General features: G+C 50.4%; 2 protein-coding genes and 5 non-coding genes across 8 annotated transcripts; all 7 read right to left on the bottom strand.

Annotated features, from left to right (window-relative positions):
* Positions 1-8,523: 8,523 nt before the first annotated feature.
* On the bottom strand, positions 8,524-10,891 carry RPS11 (ribosomal protein S11). Its single transcript, XM_065920726.1, has 5 exons — positions 10,748-10,891; positions 9,919-10,050; positions 9,544-9,619; positions 9,059-9,188; positions 8,524-8,699 (listed from the first exon to the last, which is right to left on the bottom strand). Exons 1-5 carry the CDS (start codon positions 10,760-10,762, stop codon positions 8,576-8,578), a joined length of 477 nt encoding a protein of 158 aa, XP_065776798.1. The 5' UTR covers positions 10,763-10,891; the 3' UTR covers positions 8,524-8,575.
* Positions 9,307-9,393, bottom strand: LOC136162235 (small nucleolar RNA SNORD35). Its single transcript, XR_010662045.1, has one exon. It is a non-coding gene; the product is annotated as a small nucleolar RNA SNORD35 (small nucleolar RNA).
* Positions 10,892-16,521: 5,630 nt separating the features above from the next.
* Positions 16,522-20,101, bottom strand: RPL13A (ribosomal protein L13a). 2 transcript variants are annotated; one of them, XM_065926503.1, is made up of 8 exons: positions 20,017-20,101; positions 18,552-18,624; positions 18,098-18,163; positions 17,792-17,893; positions 17,508-17,593; positions 17,269-17,328; positions 16,827-16,949; positions 16,522-16,637 (listed from the first exon to the last, which is right to left on the bottom strand). In XM_065926503.1, exons 1-8 carry the CDS (start codon positions 20,029-20,031, stop codon positions 16,551-16,553), a joined length of 612 nt encoding a protein of 203 aa, XP_065782575.1. In that variant the 5' UTR covers positions 20,032-20,101; the 3' UTR covers positions 16,522-16,550. The 2 variants fall into 2 exon arrangements, with proteins under 2 accessions (XP_065782575.1, XP_065782576.1); XM_065926504.1 differs by lacking the exon at positions 20,017-20,101 and adding an exon at positions 19,882-19,900.
* LOC136162233 (small nucleolar RNA SNORD35) lies at positions 17,102-17,188 on the bottom strand. The gene has a single exon (XR_010662043.1). It is a non-coding gene; the product is annotated as a small nucleolar RNA SNORD35 (small nucleolar RNA).
* Positions 17,398-17,468, bottom strand: LOC136162213 (small nucleolar RNA SNORD34). Its single transcript, XR_010662032.1, has one exon. It is a non-coding gene; the product is annotated as a small nucleolar RNA SNORD34 (small nucleolar RNA).
* LOC136162210 (small nucleolar RNA Z195/SNORD33/SNORD32 family) lies at positions 17,668-17,752 on the bottom strand. The gene has a single exon (XR_010662029.1). It is a non-coding gene; the product is annotated as a small nucleolar RNA Z195/SNORD33/SNORD32 family (small nucleolar RNA).
* On the bottom strand, positions 18,424-18,507 carry LOC136162212 (small nucleolar RNA Z195/SNORD33/SNORD32 family). Its single transcript, XR_010662031.1, has one exon. It is a non-coding gene; the product is annotated as a small nucleolar RNA Z195/SNORD33/SNORD32 family (small nucleolar RNA).
* Positions 20,102-20,880: the final 779 nt, after the last annotated feature.

Genomic DNA, 20,880 nt, shown 5'->3' with positions numbered 1-20,880 from the left:
CATTTCTTCCTTCCTCCCTCACGGGGCCTCTTAAAGAGCCCCTGCAGTTCCTTAATATCTTCTGGTATGACCTCAGTAACTGCACAGACCCAAATATTCTACACCATACTTGGGGCATCATCCAGCCTCCCACTTCCAGCCCACATTCCTGCTCTAACGCTTCCATTCGCTTGTTTTATTGTGGTAAAGTGCACAAGACAAAGAAGTTACTATTAGTGACATTTGGTGCACTCACAATGTTGTGTGACCATCACCATGATCTAGTTCCAGAACCTTTTCATCATCCCAAAGGAGATCCCAGACACATTAAGTGGTCCCTTCTCCCCCCTGCCCCCGGCAACCACGAATTTACTGTCTCCATGGATTTGCCTATTCTGGACATTTCAAATTAATCTGGCATTTTATACCTGGCTTCTTTCATTTAGTGTACTGTGGAGTTTTTCTTTTTTTTTGGCCTCCCCTCAGGACTTGCAGAAGATCACAATGGAAAGGCAGAGTCTTAACCACTGATCTGCCGGGGAATTTCCCAGCATGCTGTTTTCAAGATTTATCCACATGGTAGCATGTGGCAGGATTTCATTCCTCATCACGGCTGGATAATATTCTATGGTATGGATTGGCCACACTTGTTCGTCCCTTCAGCAGTTGATGGACATTTGGGTTGTTTTTCACTTTTTTGGCTATTGTGAATAATGCCGCTGTAAACATTTGGTTGCAAGGTTGTTGTTTTTTTAAAAAATTTTTCCCTGCATATCTGTATTCATTTCTTTTGGGTATATACAGAGGACTTGCTAGGTCATATGATATATTAGTCAGGGTTTCTTGGAGAAACAGAATCAACAGGATGTATATATATATAGAGAAAGAAACTTAGTATAAGGAATTGGCGCACGTGATCATGGAAACTTGGCAAGTTCAAAATGTGATAGAGGTGGCCAGAAACAGTTACAGTTCAAATTCAAAGGCAGGCTATCTGGAAAACCCAGAAGAGCTCATCTTGCAGATGAAATCTAAAGGCAATCTGCTGGCAGGGCTCCCCTTTGCTTGAGGAGAGGTCAGTTTTCCACCTTCAGCTGATTGGACGAGGCCCGCCCACATTATGGTGGGGATGGTTGGCTCCACTCAGAGTCCACTGATTTCAGTGTAATTTCACTCCCAAATGCCCACACAGAAACATCCAGAATAATGTTGGACCAAACATCTGGGCACTGTGGCCCCGCGCAGTTGACACATGTGTTTAACTGTGTACGTGTGTGCTCTTAGATGTGTCTGACTCTTTGCGACCTCATGCACTGTAGCCCACCAACCTCCTCTGTCCATGGGCTTTTCCCAGTCAAGAACCCTGGAGTGGGTTGCCATTTCCTCCTCCAGGGGATCTTCCCGACCCAGGGGTCGAACCCATGGCTCCTGTTGCTGTCTCCTACACTGCTGGCAGACCAGGCAAGAAACTTTCCTCATTTCTCAGGAACTTGCTGACCCTCCCTCTGCTAAGGACCCTTGTGATGACACTGGTCCCACCTGGATAATCCAAGATCATCTCCCCATCACAAGAGCCTGAATCTAATCACATCTTCGAAGTTCCCTTTATTAAACAAGGTCATGTAGTCACAGGTTTTGGAGCTCTAGGACATAGGCAGCTTTGGGGGAACACTATCCAGCCTAGCGTGGTCACGGGCATGGAGGGTGCCCTCCCTTGACTCCGCTTTTGTGTCCCCGTTCGGATCTTCCTTTCCTCCCGTCAGAATGACCTTGGGGTTTAGCCACGAGGCCTCTCAGAGGTCCGACCTGAACATTCCTCATAATGTTCCTCCTTCCTGCTACAAAAGAAAAAGCACTCGAGGTCCCTTAATGCCCACTGGGAATCGCTGCTAAGCGTCCTGGAAACTGCTGTGTCTTCAGGGACCATTTACAGCATCTGCTGGCTGTCTCATATCTTATCCCCAGGGTCCTATACTCTAGTGATCCCTGCCCGTGCGTGGTTTTTGGGGGGTGGGGGTGGGGTTTGCAGGGTGTGCCATGCAGCTTGCAGGATCTTAGTTTCCCTGATCAGTGATTGAACCCTGGGCCCCAGCACTGAAAGCACCTAGTCCTAACCACTGGACCAGCAGGGACGTCCCTTGGACTATACCTTTTAGATTCCGTGCGGTCCTACTATCGCATCCCCAGGGGCCCATGAGAAAGTAATAGAAAGCAGCAGGACAGTTATGAAATGTGCAGAGCCCATTGGTAAATGAAAATATGGGCTCTTAGTTCCAACTTCAAAACGAACCAAGGTCCCTTTGGAACAACAGCACAGGGAGCTCACTCATGATGCCGCCCTTGGTGTCTGGGGACCTAACCCCTGGCTGTTCTGAGCTGTCTTCCTGAATCACCACCACCGTAGCATCTGCCCCTCCTCTCCCCGGCACTGTAGCGCCCCCTCCTGACCCAAGGATGCAATCACACCAGAGTTCGAAACCAAACTCTTTCTGGAGGGCTTCTCTGAGCCTCAGTTTATCTGGGAAGTGGGATAATAATTGTACCTCCTTCGGTAGAGAGGCTGCAATGAATCCAAGGTTTGGCACGGGGCACACAGCAGAGCGTAGTAGTAACCTGTTGCCCACACTGCCTCCCCCCACTCAGGAGGCAGTGAATGTCCCCACGGTTGCACTAGATGGTAGGCAGGGCCTGGCTCTGTCTTGCTCACTCTTGCATCCCCAGGGGCCAGCACAGGAAGCATCAGCAGAAAGAAGGAAGCCAATAGTGAAAGACTCAGGGCTGGTTTAATAGGTCCCTAAAGCTTTTCTAGAATGTTCTAGCAGAATCTATACGCACCCCTGGAACAATCCGTGGGTCTCTGTTAAATGCCACAGAGCTGGGACCTACTATAATGTGAAACTCCAGGGCTTTCCAATCATGGAAAACTCAGGGAAGTGCTAACATACGGCAGCAAGGCGGCTCACACATCTGAAGCCGCTCCAATTCCATGTTCCTAGATTCCACTTGCAGCCCTAGGGTTAGTTAAATGAATCCAGGTGCCTGCTCCACACATAATACGCACGTGCTGGCTCTCATATAACCCAGGTATTGGAACCACCAGTTACAACGGACGAACCTGGTGGTCCAGTGGTTAAGACGCCGCGCTTCCAAAGCAAGGGGCGCAAGCTTCATCCCTGGTGGGGGAACTAAGATCCCACATACCATGTGCTGTGACCACAGGGAAAATTAAAAAAAAAAAAAAAAAGCCTGTTACAAGACCCTGAGTTCCCACTATAATCTATTATAGGTCGTGCTATAATACCACAAGGGGCTGCAACGATGCTCACCAGTCTGGCTATAATAGAATATTCCTGTGGCCTGTTCTGATAGATGCGAGGCGCGAAACATTATGATACAACCAATATCTGCCCTTTTTTCATGTAACAGGCCTGATGCCTGCTGTCATCATAACCTGGGACCCTGCTTTGAAACATGCTTGGAGCTAATTTCCCTGGGAAATGACCACTGGGGACACCTATAAGAGGCATGCGACAGAATATTCCAGAAGCATGCTAAAATAGTCTCAAGATCCCATGACAAACCAACAGGATTTGCTGTAGTAGATTCAGGATTCCATAACCATTGATACTTCTAGGGCCTTCTGCCAAAGACTTTTTATTTTTTAAATTTGTTTGACTGCACCAGATCTTAGTTGCGGCACGCAGGATCTTTAGTTGTGGCATGTGGGATCTAGTTCCCTGACCAGGGATCAAACCTGGGCCCCCTGCATTGGAATCGCAGAGTCTTAGCCACTGGACCACCAGGGAAGTCCCCTGCCAAAGACTCTTGTCCTCGGGCCAGCCAAGGCGACTCAGCAACAGCTTCGCCAAGGTCTCACTAGACTTTGCACTAACAATAGGCTCAGGAATGTGACACAATCACTTCCTTGAGAAGTATCACTTACTAGAACTAGTTCTACCCCCAGTAACACAGGTGAGTCTATTTCATGTTCCCGAAGGGGCAGGGAGGCAAGATTTTACAGATTAGGAAACTGAAGCCCTGTGGTTCCTGGAGAATCATGCCCAAGGCCACACAGCTAATGAGAGTAGGGCTAGGCTCTGCAACAGAGCCTGCAGTCTTCATGCTAACATTGGGAGGTTTCTGTGCATGTTCACTGCTTCTGGTTACTCTGTGCCTTGGGACCTAGTGTAAGTGGATAGGTTAGGGGGTTCCTGAAGAAAAAGAACCAGGAATGACTTTCTTGATGCAAGACAAGCCATTTTGGCCTAAGCCATCTTGTGATCTAAGCCTGGCCCCAGGGCTTGCCCTTGAATAGGTCTCAGTGATCCGTGATCTTCAGGGAAGTAAAGTGTGAAAGTGTGAGACGCTCAGTCGTGTCTGACTCTTTGTGACAAGCTCCTCTGTCCCTGGAATTCTCCAGGCAAGAATACTGGAGTGGGTAGCCATTCACTTTTCCAGGGGATCTTCCCAACCCAGGAATCAAACCTTGGTCTCCTGGAGACAGATTCTTTACTGGAACAGAGGGCATACAGAAAAAAGGAAAAACTGTCAAGAAACAATAAAACAGAGTCCTAATTCCTCCTCAAAGGATATACAGAACCACCTGATACAATCTTTGAGTTCTGCAGTAACTAAAGCACCACCCAGGTGAAGGATAGAATGATATTGCCCCTCCAGACTTCAATAACTACAGTTAGGGTTCGGGCGACCTTTGCCCCAATTCTGTGCTGATTTCTCCTCTGCTCCACCCTGCCATGAATGTGCTTGTTGCTTGTTCCCTTAGCTTAAAACTTCCCCAATTTTGCTGCTGGCGAGACAGTCCTTTGGGGAAGGTCTCTGGTGTTCCCCTTACTTGTGGCGAGTTCTAACAAACCTTCCTTCTCCTGACCTTTGGCTCAGTTGGGTCTTTCGGCTTGACACCCACCAAGAGATGATTTCGGGGTAACGCTAGGGGTCAAGCCTAGCCTGTGAGAATGTGGGGATTTAACTTTTTAAAATTAATTTATTTGGGATTTACCCTTAAAAGGATTCATACACTCGGCTAAACGTGTGCGGCGCACTCACAGTTTGTCCTAGGTGCTGGGGTTGCAGAGATTTCCCCCCCTTCTTGGAGTTTGTATTCCAGAAGTTAACAGGTTAACAAATAAGTGTGCCAGGTCATACAGGATCTGTGCAACAAATATACAAATATGCCATGAGCGGGCTTTCCTGTCTATGTGGGACATTCAGGCAGGGAGGGAGGACTGGGAGGGCTGGAGGTTCTGCCAAATGGAAAGAGGTTGGTGAGAACTAGAGGTGAAGGGGTGAGGGAAGCAGCAGCTGGAAGCCTGGGGTTAGAGGCTCCGGGCAGAGGGCACAGCCAGTGCAAAAGCTCAGAGGAGGGAGCGAGTCTGGGGTGCAGGGAGGGTGGGAGGAGCAGGCAGGCAGAGGGCAAGCTCTGAGGCTGTGATCTATGCCCAGGAGTCGTGTCTCTAGCTGTCACAGGGCTCTAAGAAAGGCAGGTGGGGACCCTCCTGGTGGTCCTGATCTGGGTGAGGCAGCAGTGAGCAGTGGCTTGAAGCGAGATTTAATTCCCTGCCCAAGAATTGAACCGGGGTAGCCTGGAATCCTAGCCACCAGACCAGTAAGGGCTAGAGGCTAGAAGCTATTTTTCCCTGGCTCTTTGCCCCCGGTGAAAAATGCCTTTATCACGGAGGCAGAAACTGTGAAGCCAGGTACAAAGTTTATTGTTAGAGACAGAGCTCAACAACAAGTGTGGGGAGAGCACAGAGAAATGGTTTTGCTCTGTTAAGATAGAAGCAAGGCAGAGACGCACACCCAGACAGAAAGGGTGTGGCGTCCCCCGCAGTGAGGAGGAGGCGGTTAAGTCGTTTATACAGGTCAGTTCTTCCAGGTCTGGTTTACCTTTAGCCCATCATCTGGTCTTTTTCCACACCTGCCCTACGCTGGGACCCTTACCCTGGGTGTGCACGCACTGCTCAATCAAGATGGATCTCAAAGTGAAGGCTTCTGGGAGGAGAAAGAATCATTTTGGCCTGGCGTTATCCCCTGACATTTGGTCTCCAAGGAGCCTTTTTGCACATGTGTAGGGGCTCCCTTGTCCCAAAAGAGGGGGAGTGAAGATCCCGTAATCCTTCATTCAAACAGGGTTTTGCCCCTCTTTGTCCCTGCCCTGACTATTACCTTAAAGTGTTTACAAGAGACAGACACTGGCTATTTACCCTGTTTCTGTGGTTACTTCCATTTTGCAGAGCAAACGGGAGGCTGATTGTAAATTCCTCAACTGGAACTCATTTATCTCGTCTCAGGAAATGCTAACAGTTGCCAAGGGTCCAGCCTGAAGCCCACATCTTTGTGCTCCATGAAATGCAAACAGGAGGCCAGCTCTAATGTCTAACCTGGAGCCCCTCTACCTCCTGCCTCAGTCCAGTGGTTAAGTATCTGCCTTCCAATGCAGGGGACGCGGTTTTGAGCCCTGGACGGTGAACTAAGATCCCACATGCTGCTACTGAGGCAACTACCGAGCCCACCCACTCTATGGCCCTTGCATCGCAGTTAGAGAAAGGCTGCACGCTGCAACGGGCTGTGGAGCCTGTGCGCCACAAGGAAGACCCAGAGCAGCCAAAACAAACAAGAGAACTGCAGGTAATGTCCTCGTCCGGGTCATCGAAACAGAGAATTGACACGGCCCTGGGGGCTTTCTCCTTGGGTTTTGTGCGCTGACCATCAGGGGGTCCCCACCAGGTCAGGGCTGCACCCGACACTAGGCAGCCTGACAATGGGGTGCCAAGGAGACGCCCAGCAACCCACTGCTGGGAGGAAACAGGGGAGCGGGCCTGTTGTTGTTGTAAACACGGTGGCCCCACCCCAAACGGAAACACCTGCGGGTGGGGGCTCCTGGAGCGGCCTCAGGTCCCCCCTCGGGGTCTCTGTTCCCCGTCCTGTCTCTCCGGATCTGCCTTTCCCTGTCCCGCATCTCTGTCTCCTGCCCTCTGGGTCCCGGTGCCCCTCTGCGGGGTCTCCCACCCTCCAGCACCAGGTGGGGCGGGCTCGCAGGCTGAACCTCGGGGCGTGCCCCCTTCTGACCCGTCCCTGCCCCTTCCTGCCCTCTTTGATGCGGCCCCACTTCCTCTGGCAGGAACCCCCGCCCTCACTGGGCCTGGGTAAAAAGGAGCCCCCGGGCCGGTCCAGACGCCAAGTCCCCGGAGGCAGCAGCGGCGGCGGCGGCGGCAGCTCCTCTCTCCTCTTGGCCCTGTCTCCCAACCCTTGTACCAGTGTGTGTCTCATCCCTGGTACAGGTACGGGGAGGCAGGGACCTGGGGAATCCCAGCAGCACCAGGCCTCCGGGGTGAAGTTAGCGGGGTAACTCCAGCGCCACCCCTAACCCTGAGCCTCCATCTCTGGCCAGCTGTGGCTCAGGTGAGGGTCTCCGCTGTCTCCCTCTCCTTGGCCTTTGCACCTGCCACCCTCCTGCCTCCCCTGCTCCATGGTTCTCTGTACATGGTTCTGCATCTCTGACTGGTGTCCAGACGGTGGGCTCAGGGGTGTCTCAAATCTCTTATCTCTGTGTCTGGCACTCAAGGTCCCTCTTCCTTTCCCCATTTGTCTCTAGCAGAAAACCTTCCCTGCTAATACCAACTGTTAAGCTCTCCCCATCTCATGAGTTTTCACCCCGACACCCAAGGTAGCCCAGTCTGACTCTGCCAGAAATCTCTTCCCCTTCATTTGCCTTGCCCTCATTTTTCCCGCATCTCGTTTCTCTCCTCACCCAAAGCCACTCCATCTGGTCTGTCCTGATTCAGCCCCACCTTGAGGGACGTCCTATCCATGCAGCCGCCTGTGACCCCCTCACTGCTGGCTGGCCTTGCTATGCGACTTGCCCTCAAGGCCATTTTCCTTACTAGGATTTTCAGGCAAAGGAAGTCACCATCATAGGATGCCTGCAGCTCAGCTACTTCCTGGGACCCCAGATAGAGGACTTGCCCCCTCAAATAAGTGCGCTCATCTGCAAACAGGCATGGTGCTCACTTAGGAGGGGATGGCAGGACATGCAGGGGGAAAGTGGGTGCCTTGCTTTCCCATCAGAAGACAATCCCAGGTTGAGGTCAAGACCTTCAACTCCCAAACAGGCAGCTTTGAACCCAAGCCCACCCAACCCACCGACGCTGACACCCAGCAAGGCTAAGAGAGCGGATATTTCTTCCTCCCCCTCCCCTCAGAGACCAGAAAAGGCTCAAAGTCTAGAGAACCCAGGAACCTCCACCCTCACTCACTTCCTCCCCAGAGACTTGCGGGGGGAGCTCAACACCAGGTAGAAAGCCCTGATGTGCGCAACACCAAAAGGTAACAAAGACCACAACACCAGAGGAGGGCGGCACCTTGATACAGGTTGTCTTCACCCAGACGTGGGGGCAGGAGGCAGGATGTGGTCCCCATCTTTATGCCCCCAGAAAATGAAGACGAATCCCACCTTCCACAACCCCACTTAATTCCTGGGGACGACCCCTCCCTCTTGTAGGGGCACAGACAGCCAGAGCCTGCCGGTGACAGGGAAAATATCTTTATTGTGTTTGGGACAGCGGGCAGAGGTCCAGGCTCAGAACTTCTGGAACTGCTTCTTGGTGCCGGCAGCCTTGGTGACCTTGAGGACGTTGAAGCGCACGGTCTTGCTCAGGGGCCGGCACTCGCCCACGGTGACGATGTCGCCGATCTGGACGTCCCTGTGGAGGGGAGCAGGGCTGGGTTAGGGGAGGCTCTGCTCTCAGCAGGCCCTGAAGGCATCTTCCTGTCTCTAGGCAGAGCCTCTCAACTTTGCCTCCTCCAAACCAAGCTCCTATTTCCAGTTTCACCTGCACCCAGGTAATTACTGAGCACAACTATGTGTAAGGCTCCAGGCCACACAGAGGATGGTCCAACCCTTCCAGGGACAGAAGACCTCCATCTGTCATGTCCATTTTGCAGGACACTGGAGGCTCACAGAGGGTGGTACAGGACCCCTTTACGACCCGCCCCACAGCTGATGACCTCCACATGGCAGCCAGGTCTGGTCACTCACTCCTGTGCAGCCCACCCGGCTCACCTGAAGCAGGGAGAGAGGTGCACGGACATGTTCTTGTGGCGCTTCTCGAAGCGGTTGTACTTTCGGATGTAGTGAAGGTAGTCTCGGCGGATGACGATGGTCCTCTGCATCTTCATTTTGGTCACCACGCCTGGGGGAGGGGTGTGGGGGGGCAGTTCCTGGTCAGGCCCCACAGAGAAGGGAGCCATGGGCAGCCCAGGGCGTCTGGGAAGCAGGGGGCCGCTGACTAGGGTTCCCAGGAAGCCCTGCTTCCAGCATCAGCTGTGCCAAGTGGCCTTCTCAGCAATGCCCAGGGTGGGCGTCTGAAGACCATCGTGAAATAGACATCATGTGCCAAAAGTGTCCCCCCCCCCCGCCCCGCCCCGGGGTCACCAGGAGTCTGCCAACCCCTTCCCCAACCCAGGATCCTGGAGCCTCAGTGTCCCCAGCCCTTCTTCCCTCAGACCCAGGAATCTGAACCCAAGCCCCTGGAGGTCCTCACTCACCAGACAGGATTCGCCCTCGAATGGAGACGTTACCCGTAAAAGGGCATTTCTTGTCAATGTAGGTGCCCTCGATGGCCTGAAGGGATAAGGAGGGTTAAGTTCAGTTGCTCAGTCATGTCCGACTCTTTGCGACCCCATGAACCACAGCAAGCCAAGCCTCCCTGTCCATCACCAAACCCACGTACATTGAGTCGGTTTTAAGGAGAGGTAGGGAGCCCTGAAGACAGTTCCTGAAAAGAACAAGGGGCGTGGCCTCTCTAAACACACAAACTACAGTTCCCAGCAGCAGCCGCTGCGATGTGGATAGGTTAACTCAGTTGGGGCACATGTGCGGGGACACAGGGGTCTCCTCCTCTCTTCTGAGGGTGCCCTTACCTCCTTTGGAGTCTTAAAGCCCAGACCAATGTTCTTGTAGTATCGAGGGAGCTTTTCTTTGCCAGTTTCTCCAAGCAGGACCCTCTTCTTATTTTGAAAGATGGTTGGTTGCTTTTGGTACGCACGTTCTGTCTACGGGGATGAGGAAGAAACTGGTAAGATCCGAGCAGGCATCAACCTCGCCTGGAAAGCTTCACAAAATCCCAATACCATCTTCTCGGGTATTTAACTCCCTGAACGCTGGCCACCAACGCCAAGTGCCCCAGAATTATCTTCCAAGGCACTAACCCAAATACACCTCTAATTCAGACTCAACTCCGAACGCAGGGTGACATCAGCCTGGTCTAAAACACCTCCCACCACCTGGAGCATTCAGCCCTTAAAGCCTCAGCAATACAAAACCATGCCTCAAACACCAAAACTATTCAACAAAAATTACTCAAGACACAAAGACATCCAACCAGGATGCATTCCTTAAATAACATATGCGGCTCCAAAATTAAATACCAAACTGACGGGTTCCCTGGAGTGGCCCTTAAAAGTCAGTTCTCAAAGGATTAACCCTACAGCCTAAGGCCTCCAAAAAAAAAAAAGTACTCTGTAAATCTTGATTTTTAAAAAGGTAACTTCCAAAATCCTTGAACCTTAAATTATACCCCAAATACGGAGCCTCCAACATTTAGGAGGCGCTAATCGAGATTAACGCCAAGACAACGGCCCTCTGCCTGAATTAATCCCTGGGAAATTAACCCCCAAACTGGAGGGCGGAGTCCCGCTCTCCAGGACGCGCCCGTGAAGCCCAAACCCCGCATCGGCTTGTACCCCATACCTGAATGTCCGCCATCTTCCCGGCTGCCTGAAAAAAAGGAAGGCCGCGGGGGCGTCCGGGTTTCCTTATCGACTGCACAAGGGTTAGAGAGGAAGTGACGATAAGGGGCGGGGCAAACACGGTCTGGGGGCGGTGCCTTGGCGAGACTCTGATTGGCGAACAGTCCTACCTAAGCACGCGATTCGCAGACAGTACGAAAGCTGCCATGATGTTCAAGGCAGAGGGGCGGGAAGCGGCCACTGTCTCGCGAGAGTCCTACGCCATCATTGAGCGCCGGCATGCTAGGTCACGTTGGGAAGGCGTGGCCAATCGTAACCAGCCTACGTTATCGCGAGAGTTATCGGAAGGCGGCCATGTTTCTGAGATGAGTGAGACCGCGTGGGGTTTGGGACCTCGTGTCTGTGTCTGTGCAGGGTGGGAACGTGTTGTGGCGGCGGCCATCTTTTTGCGGGGCGGGAGACCAGAAAGTGTCAGGAACATGCACGCGCTGCGAAGCCGCCATCTTTGTGAGGGACGGACACTACCCATGAGGTTCCCGAAGTTTAATGAGAGTCGTTTTCTTCTGTGGGCCGTGTTTTCCCCAGAGAGTGGTTTCGTTGAAAATTTTAATTCAATTAAAAAAATAAAAGGCCTTCTGCTAATTGTTGAACAGCGCTGTCCAATAGTACTCCCCAGTATGATGCAAATGTTTTCTGTCTGCGCTGTCCAACACAGTAGCCACCGGCACTGTAAGTGGGGTGCGTGTGACTGTGGACCTCAATTTTTAATTTTAACTTTATTCGATTTAAATAGCCATATGGAGCTAGTTATCGATTGCGTTGGTCAGTGCAGGTCCAAATCTGAATATCAATTTATTATTTTACAAATTTTTGGAAAGCAAAAATCTAATAGCAATTACTATGTACGCAGAATTGTGCTAACACACTAAGGATGGTTCTATTATTCCCATTTTGCAGATGCGGAAACTGAGGCATAGTTGGGAATTTGGGAATTTAACCTGAGCAGTCTGTCTCCAGCCTTCTTAATCACCTACCTTTAAAGAAATTAAAAGACGCTTGATCCTTGGAAGAAAAGTTATGACCAACCTAGACATCTTAGTAAAAAGCAGAGACATTAGTTTGCCGACAAAAGTTCGTCTTCTCAAAGCTATGGTTTTTCCAGTCATGTATGGAGTTGGACTATAAAGAAAGCTAAGCGCCGAAGAATTGATGCTTTTGAACTGTGGTGTTGGAGAAGACTCTTGAGAGTTCCTAGGACTGCAAGGAGATCCAACCAGTCCATCCTAAAGGAGATCAGTCCTGAGTGTTCATTTGAAGCACTGATGTAGAAGAAGCGGAAACTTCAATACTTTGGCCACCTTATGTGAAGAGCTGTCTCATTTGAAAAGACCCTGATGCTGGGAAAGATTGAAGGCGGGAGGGAGAAGGGGCGACAGAGGATGAGAAGGTTGGATGGCATCACTGACGAGTTTTGAGTAAACAATGGGAGTTGGTGATGGACAGGGAGGCCTGGCATGCTGCAGCCCATGGGGTCGCAAAGAGTCGGAGAGGACTGAGCGAATGAACTTAACTGAACTTTTAAAGAAGGAACACCAGAGTCCTTTTTACGTTCACTTCGCACTTTTTGCATACTGCGCCCCCTTCTGGCCAGTGGTGGCAACAACCCGGTGTCTTGTAACACCCTGATTTGGGCGTTGTTGGGAGAATTCAAACTCCTGACTTTGGCACGGGTTTTATGCCTCCTTCCTTAATTACGTCATGGCCTGAATTTTCCCAGCGCTCTCGCTGAGGCATCACAGTCACCAAAGACCTCAAATTTAGGCTTTTGCTAGACTGTTCCAGTTCAGTGTACAAAGTTGCACTGAGTTCATAATATATATGATTTAAATGTATGTTTTATTCTGCTTCGAATTGCCTTTTAATTAATCATTTAAAAAGAAATCCTGAAAAAAAAAATCCTGGTACATTATTATATTTGTGTGGGTGTGTTAAATGCAATTTCTTTTAAAAATAAAAGTTGGTTTCTTCAATATAAATATTTAAATATTTGAGCAACTATTATGTCACATTTAAGTAAAAATTAACTTCTTTAATGTAAATATTTAAAATATACCTTCTAGGAAGTCCAAAATAAATACAACTCTGAGAATTTAGCATATGATGACAGGTGCAGTTAAAATCCCTGGGGAATCTACAAACTATTCAGTAATTTTGTGTTAGGACAAGTGTGAAACCATCTGAAAATAAAGTTGGATCCCTACCTCCTACTTTATGCCAACGTAAATTTCTGATGTGTAGGGATAAAATTTAGGTAGGTTTGAGAAATGAAGCCATGAAGAAAAGAAGCTATATACTAGAAGAAAACATGAGATTTTTTTTTTCCCCACTTACAAGTCTAGTAAAGATTTTTTTTACGCACTGTATTTAGAATATACAATTTATGCTCCTAATAAACTTCTACAGGGGTCACAAAATATTCTTTTTTTCCCAATTTTTAAAAAAATTGAATTATAGTTTATTTGCAATGCTGTGTTTCAGGTATATAGTAAAGTGATTCAATTTTACATATATATATACACACCTTCTTTTTCATATTTTCCATTATGGTTTATCACAGGATATTGAATATAGTTGCCTGTGCCATACAGTTGTTTATCCATTCTATATATAATAGTTGGCATCTACTAATCCCAAACTCCCAATCTATCCCTCGCTCCCCCCCCACATGGCAACCCCAGGTTTGTTCTCTGTTCTATGATATCTATTTCTGTTTCATAGGTAAGTTCACTTGTGTCCTATTTTAGAGTTCACATATAAGTGATGAGTGGTTCATTTTTAATCATCACTGTTTCAGTCCCTCTGGGATAGCATTAAGGAAGAGAGACTTTTTGTTTTAAAACCTGCTATATCTTCCTCCCAGTGACCTTGTAGTTGTTTTATAATTTATTTTTTGAAGAAAAAAGATCTAGAGTTCTTGATTAACTTGGAAAGGATTTATATTTAGTTTTTAAAAAGGGGGAGGTCCTTGGCTGAGAGGAGACTCTGCCTTGGACCCGCCGGTGTAATAAACTGCACTCCACTATCAAAAAAATAAAAAAGGGGAACCTGGAGTCGCTGTCTACAATATGTGCTAAACTGTGTAAGAAAGTTAATGTAGAAAAAAGCCTGGAAGGAAATACATGACATTGCCCTAGTGGTTTACATCTCCAGGTGGTGAGATTAGGTATGATTTCTTGTCTGGTGTCTTAAATGCTCAATACTTTGCAAATTGCTAAGAGCAGCTGGTGAGATTTTGATGATAAGGGAAGAGCAAATAAAAGAAATACTGCTTCACCCTGAGGTGGTGAGGGCGACTTGGGGATGTTTAGGTCCTTAGCTTCTAGGTGTTGATCACAACTCACAGTAGGAAATCCTTTTTGCATTGTGACCAAACACACATCTCTGTCTTACCCTCCTCTGCCTTTGTCTCCTTGTCTGATTTTTAAGTCTTTTAACTCTCTCCTTTACCTTCTATAATGCACTGATTTTTTAAAATTTCTTTTCAATTTCATTACTATTTTAAGGCTGGTTACCGACCACCACCTTGAATTTTTCTAACTGCGGTGTGAACAGTCTTGGTGCTCAGTAATAAACTTCAGCCAACTTTAGTTATCACTTGAGGGCGTATTTCCCTGTCTCTGCCAGATTTCAGACATTTCCTAGCATTTCACAACAGAAATGCAAATATTAAGAGTACAGAACTGCCCCCTCCGCTTCCCTGGTGGCTCAGAGGTTAAAGCAGGAGACCCCGGTTCGATCCCTGTGTTGGGAAGATCCCCTGGAGAAGGAAATGGCAACCCACTCAAGTACTCTTGCCTGGAGAATCCCATGGAGGGAGGAGCCTGGTAGGCTACAGTCCATGGGGTCGCAAAGAGCAGACACAACTGAGCAACTGCACTTTCTTCCACTTTCAGTGAGCACTGAAATGCCTGTTAAAACAAGTCATTCCCCTGTGTCTGGCCCAAGGACCAGAGTGTCCCAAGATTGCTATAGCCCAGGGGTTGAAGCTGATCTGGGACTAGAGTGCTGTTGGAGGGTGCTTTGGGAACATTCCTTCTGTTGGCCCAGAGGTTCTGATTCCCTGTATTTCTCCCACAGGATGATTCAGGTTATGCCTGGAGATTTGATTTGTCTTCTTTGATGGGGAATGATGAGCAACTCTTCACATGCTTGTTAGCATTTGTGTATCTTCTTTGGTGAAAGCCATCTTCAAATTCTGGGCCTGTTTTTGTTGATTGGCTCATTGTTACTGAGTTTTAAGTTTCAATCTTTAGCTGCAGCAGGTGGGATCTAGTTCCTTGACCAGGGATGGAACCCACAGGCTTTCTGCATTTGGAGCAGTCTTACCCATTGGACCACCACGGATGCCCCAATGGTGCATGTTTGAAGTTTTACATTTTTAAGCCAAAATTAAATGGTTTGGGCAGCCTATTGTGCTGCTTTAACATACAGTGTCATAAGACTTAAACTCTAGGATTTCCAGTTGCTTCTGGAGGCAGCTCTGCTGGAGACAGGAGCCCCCAGGAGGGGCAGGGACACCACCCATTTGCAAAATGATCCTGAGAAAACTTGAGCCAGTCTTGGACATTTTGTAGATTAAGCAGGATAGAACGGCAGTGTGGAAGTTATTACTTGCTCAGTGAACCCACACACACCAAGTACTGCCCACCAGTCTCCAAGGGCAGCGGGAATCTAGCATTGCTCCCAGTACAGATGGATATACCTTGGTCAAGCCAGACCCCTCTGCGTGTCATCGGTGCTGACACCACAGACCACACAGAACCTCCTCAGTAAGGCGGGATGGGGGGCCCACCTGGGTGTTGAGAGGTGACCACGGGCTAGGTACCCTGACCCTTTCAGGGACTCATCCTGGCAGATCTAACAGGTCTAGTTTTAATCTTAAAAAAGAAAAAACTCACTTTCTCTAATACCCCACCACTCTCTACATTACAGTCCGGCAGAGTCCAGACTGGAAAAGCCCACACGCCCCAGTGAGGGACTGGTTTTAGGAAGAGTGGCCAATTCCATACTTTGCAGCTGAATTAGGGAGACAATTCTATGTAAAACGGGCACACCAGGCTCTACAGGCCATAAATACCCACAAACCCACAGGCATCTCACATTCCTTGGCATGGAAAATCTGTACACCAAGGGCGACTCTTCCATGAGAGGCAGTTTCTGATCCACCTGTGGAAACAGCACAGCCAGCCTTATCCTCCAAGTTCCCGGCAGCCGAGAGCCTTGCTCCCCTGGGCCTGCCCCTACAGCAGACACTCACTGCAAAGACGCCACGTTTCTTGAACAAAATTATTTATTGGTTTTGGATCACAGAATATGGGGAAGACACGAGGGCGATGCCTGTGGCCCCTCGGCTGAAACTTCTCTTCCAGAGGCCCTGTTTGGGCATTCTCATCCTAACAGCTGCAGAGTATAGAGTCCGACCACAGGGGAAGCATGAGCAGACCCCCTGGAAGTCATGCGAATCCCTTCCAATTAAGTCTTCCAACTCACTTCTGCCAATATTGCAACTGGACTGGTTGTTCCAACTGTTCATGTCTTAAAAGTCTCACGAACAAACAGGCCGTAGGCCAACGATGCCTGCGCGGCCCCTGGACCTGCCTACACTGACTAACGCCCCTCAGCTATACCCTGTCTGCTTGTGGCACCTGCATGGCAGCCCCTGGGGGCCCCCACATCCTAGGGTGGCGATGGAGGAAGGGCAGGCCAGGCCAAGCATGAAGAATAAACAGTCAATTTTATTTGGCTCAGACTAGAAATCCATGAGTCTTGAGGACCTCTGTGAATTTGCCAATTTTCTTCTCAATGTTCTTTTCGGCCTGCTTCCGTAGCCTCTGTGGGGCCAAAATGACAGATAGTAATCAGTGGCTGCTCCCTGGGACTGTCCTCATCCCAAGGACCCAATCCCACTCCCCATCCCACAGTGGGCCTTGGGCAGAGCCTTCCAAGGGCCTAACAAAGAGATAAGAGTTACCAGCTCCCGGGAACGTGCCCCCCCACCCCCAGTACAAGCCCACCCTCACCATGAGCTGCTTCTTTTTCCGGTAGTGGATCTTGGCTTTCTCTTTTCTCTTCTCCTCCAGGGTGGCCGTTACTGCTTGGTACTTCCAGCCCACTTCATGAGCCAGGCGCCCTAGGTAGGCAAACTAGAGGGGAGGGAGAAGAAACGAAGCTGTTAGAAAAGGAGGCCAGGGTGACTAGGCGAGGGGATTAGCATCCTATCCTAGAGACTTCCAACTTGTCAGGGAAGACATGCTCCCTGGCACAGCCGTGCCCTCCCTGGCAGGGCTCCCTGTTCCTCCTGGCATCAGCTGAGCCATTGGCGTTCTCGGCACTGCCCGCAGTGGCATCCGCAGACCATCGTGAGAAAAAGCCATCATCTGCCAGTCCTAGGGCCCTCAGTGCACCCCTCCTAGGAAACCTCAGAATCCCAAGGGTAACACTCAGCAACATCTGGAGACTCACCTTCCGAGTAGGCTTCAGACGCACAACCTTGAGAGCAGCAGGAACCACCATTCGCTTTTTCTGTTAGAGAAGGAGAGGGGCTTAGAGACCTGGAGTGAGGGACAGACAGGGAAGAATGCTGGCTGGGACAGGCGTCTCAGCCGGTGGTGTTTTCACAGGGATCAAACAATGTAGGTAATTGTAGAACATCACCGACGCCAGCCACGTGGGTGCTGTCGAGGGAGCTGGGTCTTGCTCACCTTATCATAGGGTGGTGGGATCCCATCAAACACCTTGAGGCGCTCCAGAGCAGCCTGGCCCCGCTTGGTCTTGTGGGGCAGCATGCCTGTGGACAGAGGACAGCAGGCCTGCTCACTGGGGCACGTGGGGAGCCGCTGTCCCACCCAGGCAGGCAGACAGGTGGCCTCAGATGGTAGTGCATGTGGAGTCATCTCACGGTCGGGAAACTCGAACACGAGTGGGAGAAGTCTTCATCACTGGCTACCTGCCCCTTCAGCACTTGCGGTCCCCGGGCCCAGCTCACCTCGCACTGTCCGCCAGAAGATGCGGCTGGGGGCTCGGAAGTGGTAGGGGCCCCGGGACGGGTTGGTGTTCATCCGCTTGCGGAGGAAGGCCAGGTACTTCACTGGGAAGAAGGGAGAGCGTGTAAGGCCTGAGTCCCCAGCCAGACCGAAACTCCTTCCATCGCCACGACCCCACACTTCTGAGAGCCTGCTAAAGAACTCGGACTTGCCTCTCCCACCACTAGGGGGTCTGCTTTCCAAGTCTGTGACGCCTGAGCCCCACGCAGGTCCAGCCTCCCCAGACCTCCTCCCAGGCCCTAACTCACACTTATTTCTGTAGAAGTTGCCAGAAATGTTGATGCCCTCACAGCGCACGACCACAACCTTCCGGCCTAGAGGGAATGGAAAATGGAACAATCAAGGAGGGCAAAGGTCAGGAAGCCAGGTGCCCAGTTACTGCCCAGAAAGGAGATCCCCTTCCCTGCCTGAAACTGGCCCCTGTGCACAAACACTACAGGAGACACCAGAATCTCCCTCCCCAAGTCACAGAGTGCTAACTGGTGGAGCTGGTCTCATGCTCAAGTTCAATTTGTTACTTCAACAAAACATGTTTTGAATTCAGAGCCCCCGACCCAGGAGGGGAGGATGCTGGCAGGTCTCAGAGCGGTGCATGGGGTTGATCTCATGGTCGTGAGACTCAAACGAAAGATGGTGATTTTTGCTCATCACTGACCTCCGAGCTCATGTCTGGTAGGAGCTGTGGGCAGCAAGCAGACTTACCCAGAAGCACCTGCTTGGCCACAATGGCCGCCAGGCGACCCAGGAGATGGCCTCGGCCATCGAGCACCAGGACCTGTTGGAGACAGGTTGAAGAGCTCAGAAGGGCTCAAAGACACCCACAACTCTGACTGCCCACCTCAACCAATTACTCTTCTCCATTAGTTCACTTACCTCCCACAATGCCTGCTAACCAGATATCAGACCCAAAACTAGAACTTAAGGCTCACTTTAGAGACGGCCAAGAAAGCAAATGACTGACTCAGGATTTCAGTGGGCAGGTAAGATACAAAATAAACCAACCCCTCACATTTCAGCTGCTTCAAGGACAGGCATCTTTATGTCCAGATTACATGTTCCACGGTCAGAGAATGAGCTACAATCTGAACCAACACTGATCACCCAGTTAAAATAACCAGTAATCTGGACGCAACCTGTAGAACCTGCACAGAATCTGATTCTGTTCTGATCTCAAAGGTAGCTTTCTAGTGTGAGTATAAAAGCAAACAGGTTCAGAGGCAGTGAAGCTAGGTAGGGTAGTCAAAAGCCCAAACTTCCTCTGGCATTGACTAGCTCTACATCCTCAGGCAAGCTTTAACGGCTCAAATACTAATCTAATCCTTGGCTTCTTTTCAGAAGTCCTAGCTCTTACCAAGTGTATGTCATGTGAACGCAGAGACCCATGTTCGGAGCTCTACCACTTCTCTGGCTTCAAACTTAATTTTCCTTCCTGAACCACAGACCCCATCACATGTACACCCCTTCCAGAGCCACTCCCTCCCTTTATCAGCAACACATTACACGAGGAGCCGGAGAAGAGTCAGTGATAAGCTTCTGCCTTCCTTCAGGGTCTCTAGCTGATTAAGCAATTAAGAATGTCTCAAGGATCTGGAACATTTCATTCAGTCCAGTTTCTAACACCAGCAGACTTTTAGACTCTATCTAACCCCAAAGCAGAGCAATTTATGCCTGCTCTATATGCAAGAGATCTCCCGATCTCCAACAAAGGTTTCGTGCCAAATTACCCCCTGCTGCACTTTCACGTGGCCGAAGCAACCGGCGCCTGGGCAGGGCGGAAATACCCTCCATTTTGGCCTACTCCCGGCTTCTCACCATCCCCAGGTGGCGTAGCCGCCTTCAGCGTGTTTTCCCATTGCTGGAGACACACCGGTTCAATTCCGCCAAGATCTAAGTAAATGAGGCCTAATTTTAAAATAACTCTTCTTGTGTAGGAAGCGCCGATAACTGCCCCTCGAGGAAAAAACGATGCCGCATTCTTAGCCAACCCAGAGCGCAAAAACTGCCTTATATTCCCGTTTTTGATTTCTCTTACCCCGAAAGCTTTCTGCTTTGCTCAGTTATCGTCCTTAAGTTCCACAGCACACTTACGAGAGAAAAGAGGTCGAACCCCGGTCCGGCCCGGACCCCACCCGGCCCCACGCCGCCCCGGCCCGCGCGGAGCCTGTACCTGCCCCTCCGCCATCTTCGGCAGCCGCCTGGGAAAGAAGGAACCCTAGACGCAGGGTTTCTTATCCCTTGAAACAGGGGCGGAAGAAGTGACGCAACACGGCCGCTTTCTGTCTTCTCATTGGCCAGAGTGTCAAGCGCGTGCGCAGAAATGCCCCACCAGGAGGCGGGTCATCTTCCGACTGTCCAATCAGTATCGTTCCCAGCGAGCCTAGGCGGCCTTGGCGGAGCCGGGCGAGATCACGTGGGGTAGGAGGTGTCTCTACGGGGGCGGTGCTCTCCAGCCTCCTCTGCAGAATTCTTGAGGGGCTGGTAAGCCTCGCGTGAGTTGCCCGCTGTTTGCAGATGGGCGGGGCCAGAAGTGCTGGAGTAGAAGCGGTTACCCCCTGAAGCGATGTCGCGCTGCAGGGCACGTGGTGGCCTGCAGGGGGCAAGGAGGGCTTGCCCTTCAGCGCTCCGCTAAGGCTTAGAGATCTGAATTCCAGTGCCTGTTTGTCTTGTGATCTGACTAAATCCCCAGCCCTGTATGGGCTTCAGTGTCCCCACCTGGTAAACAGGTGGAGATAGTCTTCCGCTTGAGAGCTGACGTATGAAGGAATGACTTCTAGATGCCTGAGTGCTTCTCACTTTCTGGATTTTGTGGTCAAAGCCTTTGCCTTGACAGTGTCCCTTGACTGGGATGCCGACCCGCCCCCCGTTTTCTAAAATCTGGCTTGAGTCCTTCCCTTTAGAGAACCTCCTTGATATCTCTCAGGCTGGCTCAGGTACAGCCTGGGGGCTCCCACAGGCTACGCCTACGCCACATGCATTAGAGCGTGTGTCACCGTGTACTGGGGCTCTCTGGGGCCGACGTCTTCTCCCCTCT

The sequence above is a fragment of the Muntiacus reevesi genome, chromosome 2 (assembly GCF_963930625.1).
Source record: "Muntiacus reevesi chromosome 2, mMunRee1.1, whole genome shotgun sequence".
Taxonomy (NCBI): Eukaryota; Metazoa; Chordata; class Mammalia; order Artiodactyla; family Cervidae; genus Muntiacus; species Muntiacus reevesi.
The sequence above is the reverse complement of the archived record's forward strand: the minus strand, read 5'-3'. Positions and strand labels throughout refer to the sequence as shown.

Excerpts from the sequence above, each read along its gene's own strand:
- RPL13A (XM_065926503.1), bottom strand. Across the intron at positions 17,894-18,097 it reads CAACTTCTACAGAAATAAGT|TGAAGTACCTGGCCTTCCTC; the intron begins GTGAGTTAGGGC and ends CCTTCTTCCCAG. Across the intron at positions 16,638-16,826 it reads GGAAAAAGAAGCAGCTCATG|AGGCTACGGAAGCAGGCCGA; the intron begins GTGAGGGTGGGC and ends TTGGCCCCACAG.
- RPS11 (XM_065920726.1), bottom strand. Across the intron at positions 9,620-9,918 it reads GCTTTAAGACTCCAAAGGAG|GCCATCGAGGGCACCTACAT; the intron begins GTAAGGGCACCC and ends TTATCCCTTCAG. Across the intron at positions 8,700-9,058 it reads CACCTCTCTCCCTGCTTCAG|GGACGTCCAGATCGGCGACA; the intron begins GTGAGCCGGGTG and ends TCCCCTCCACAG.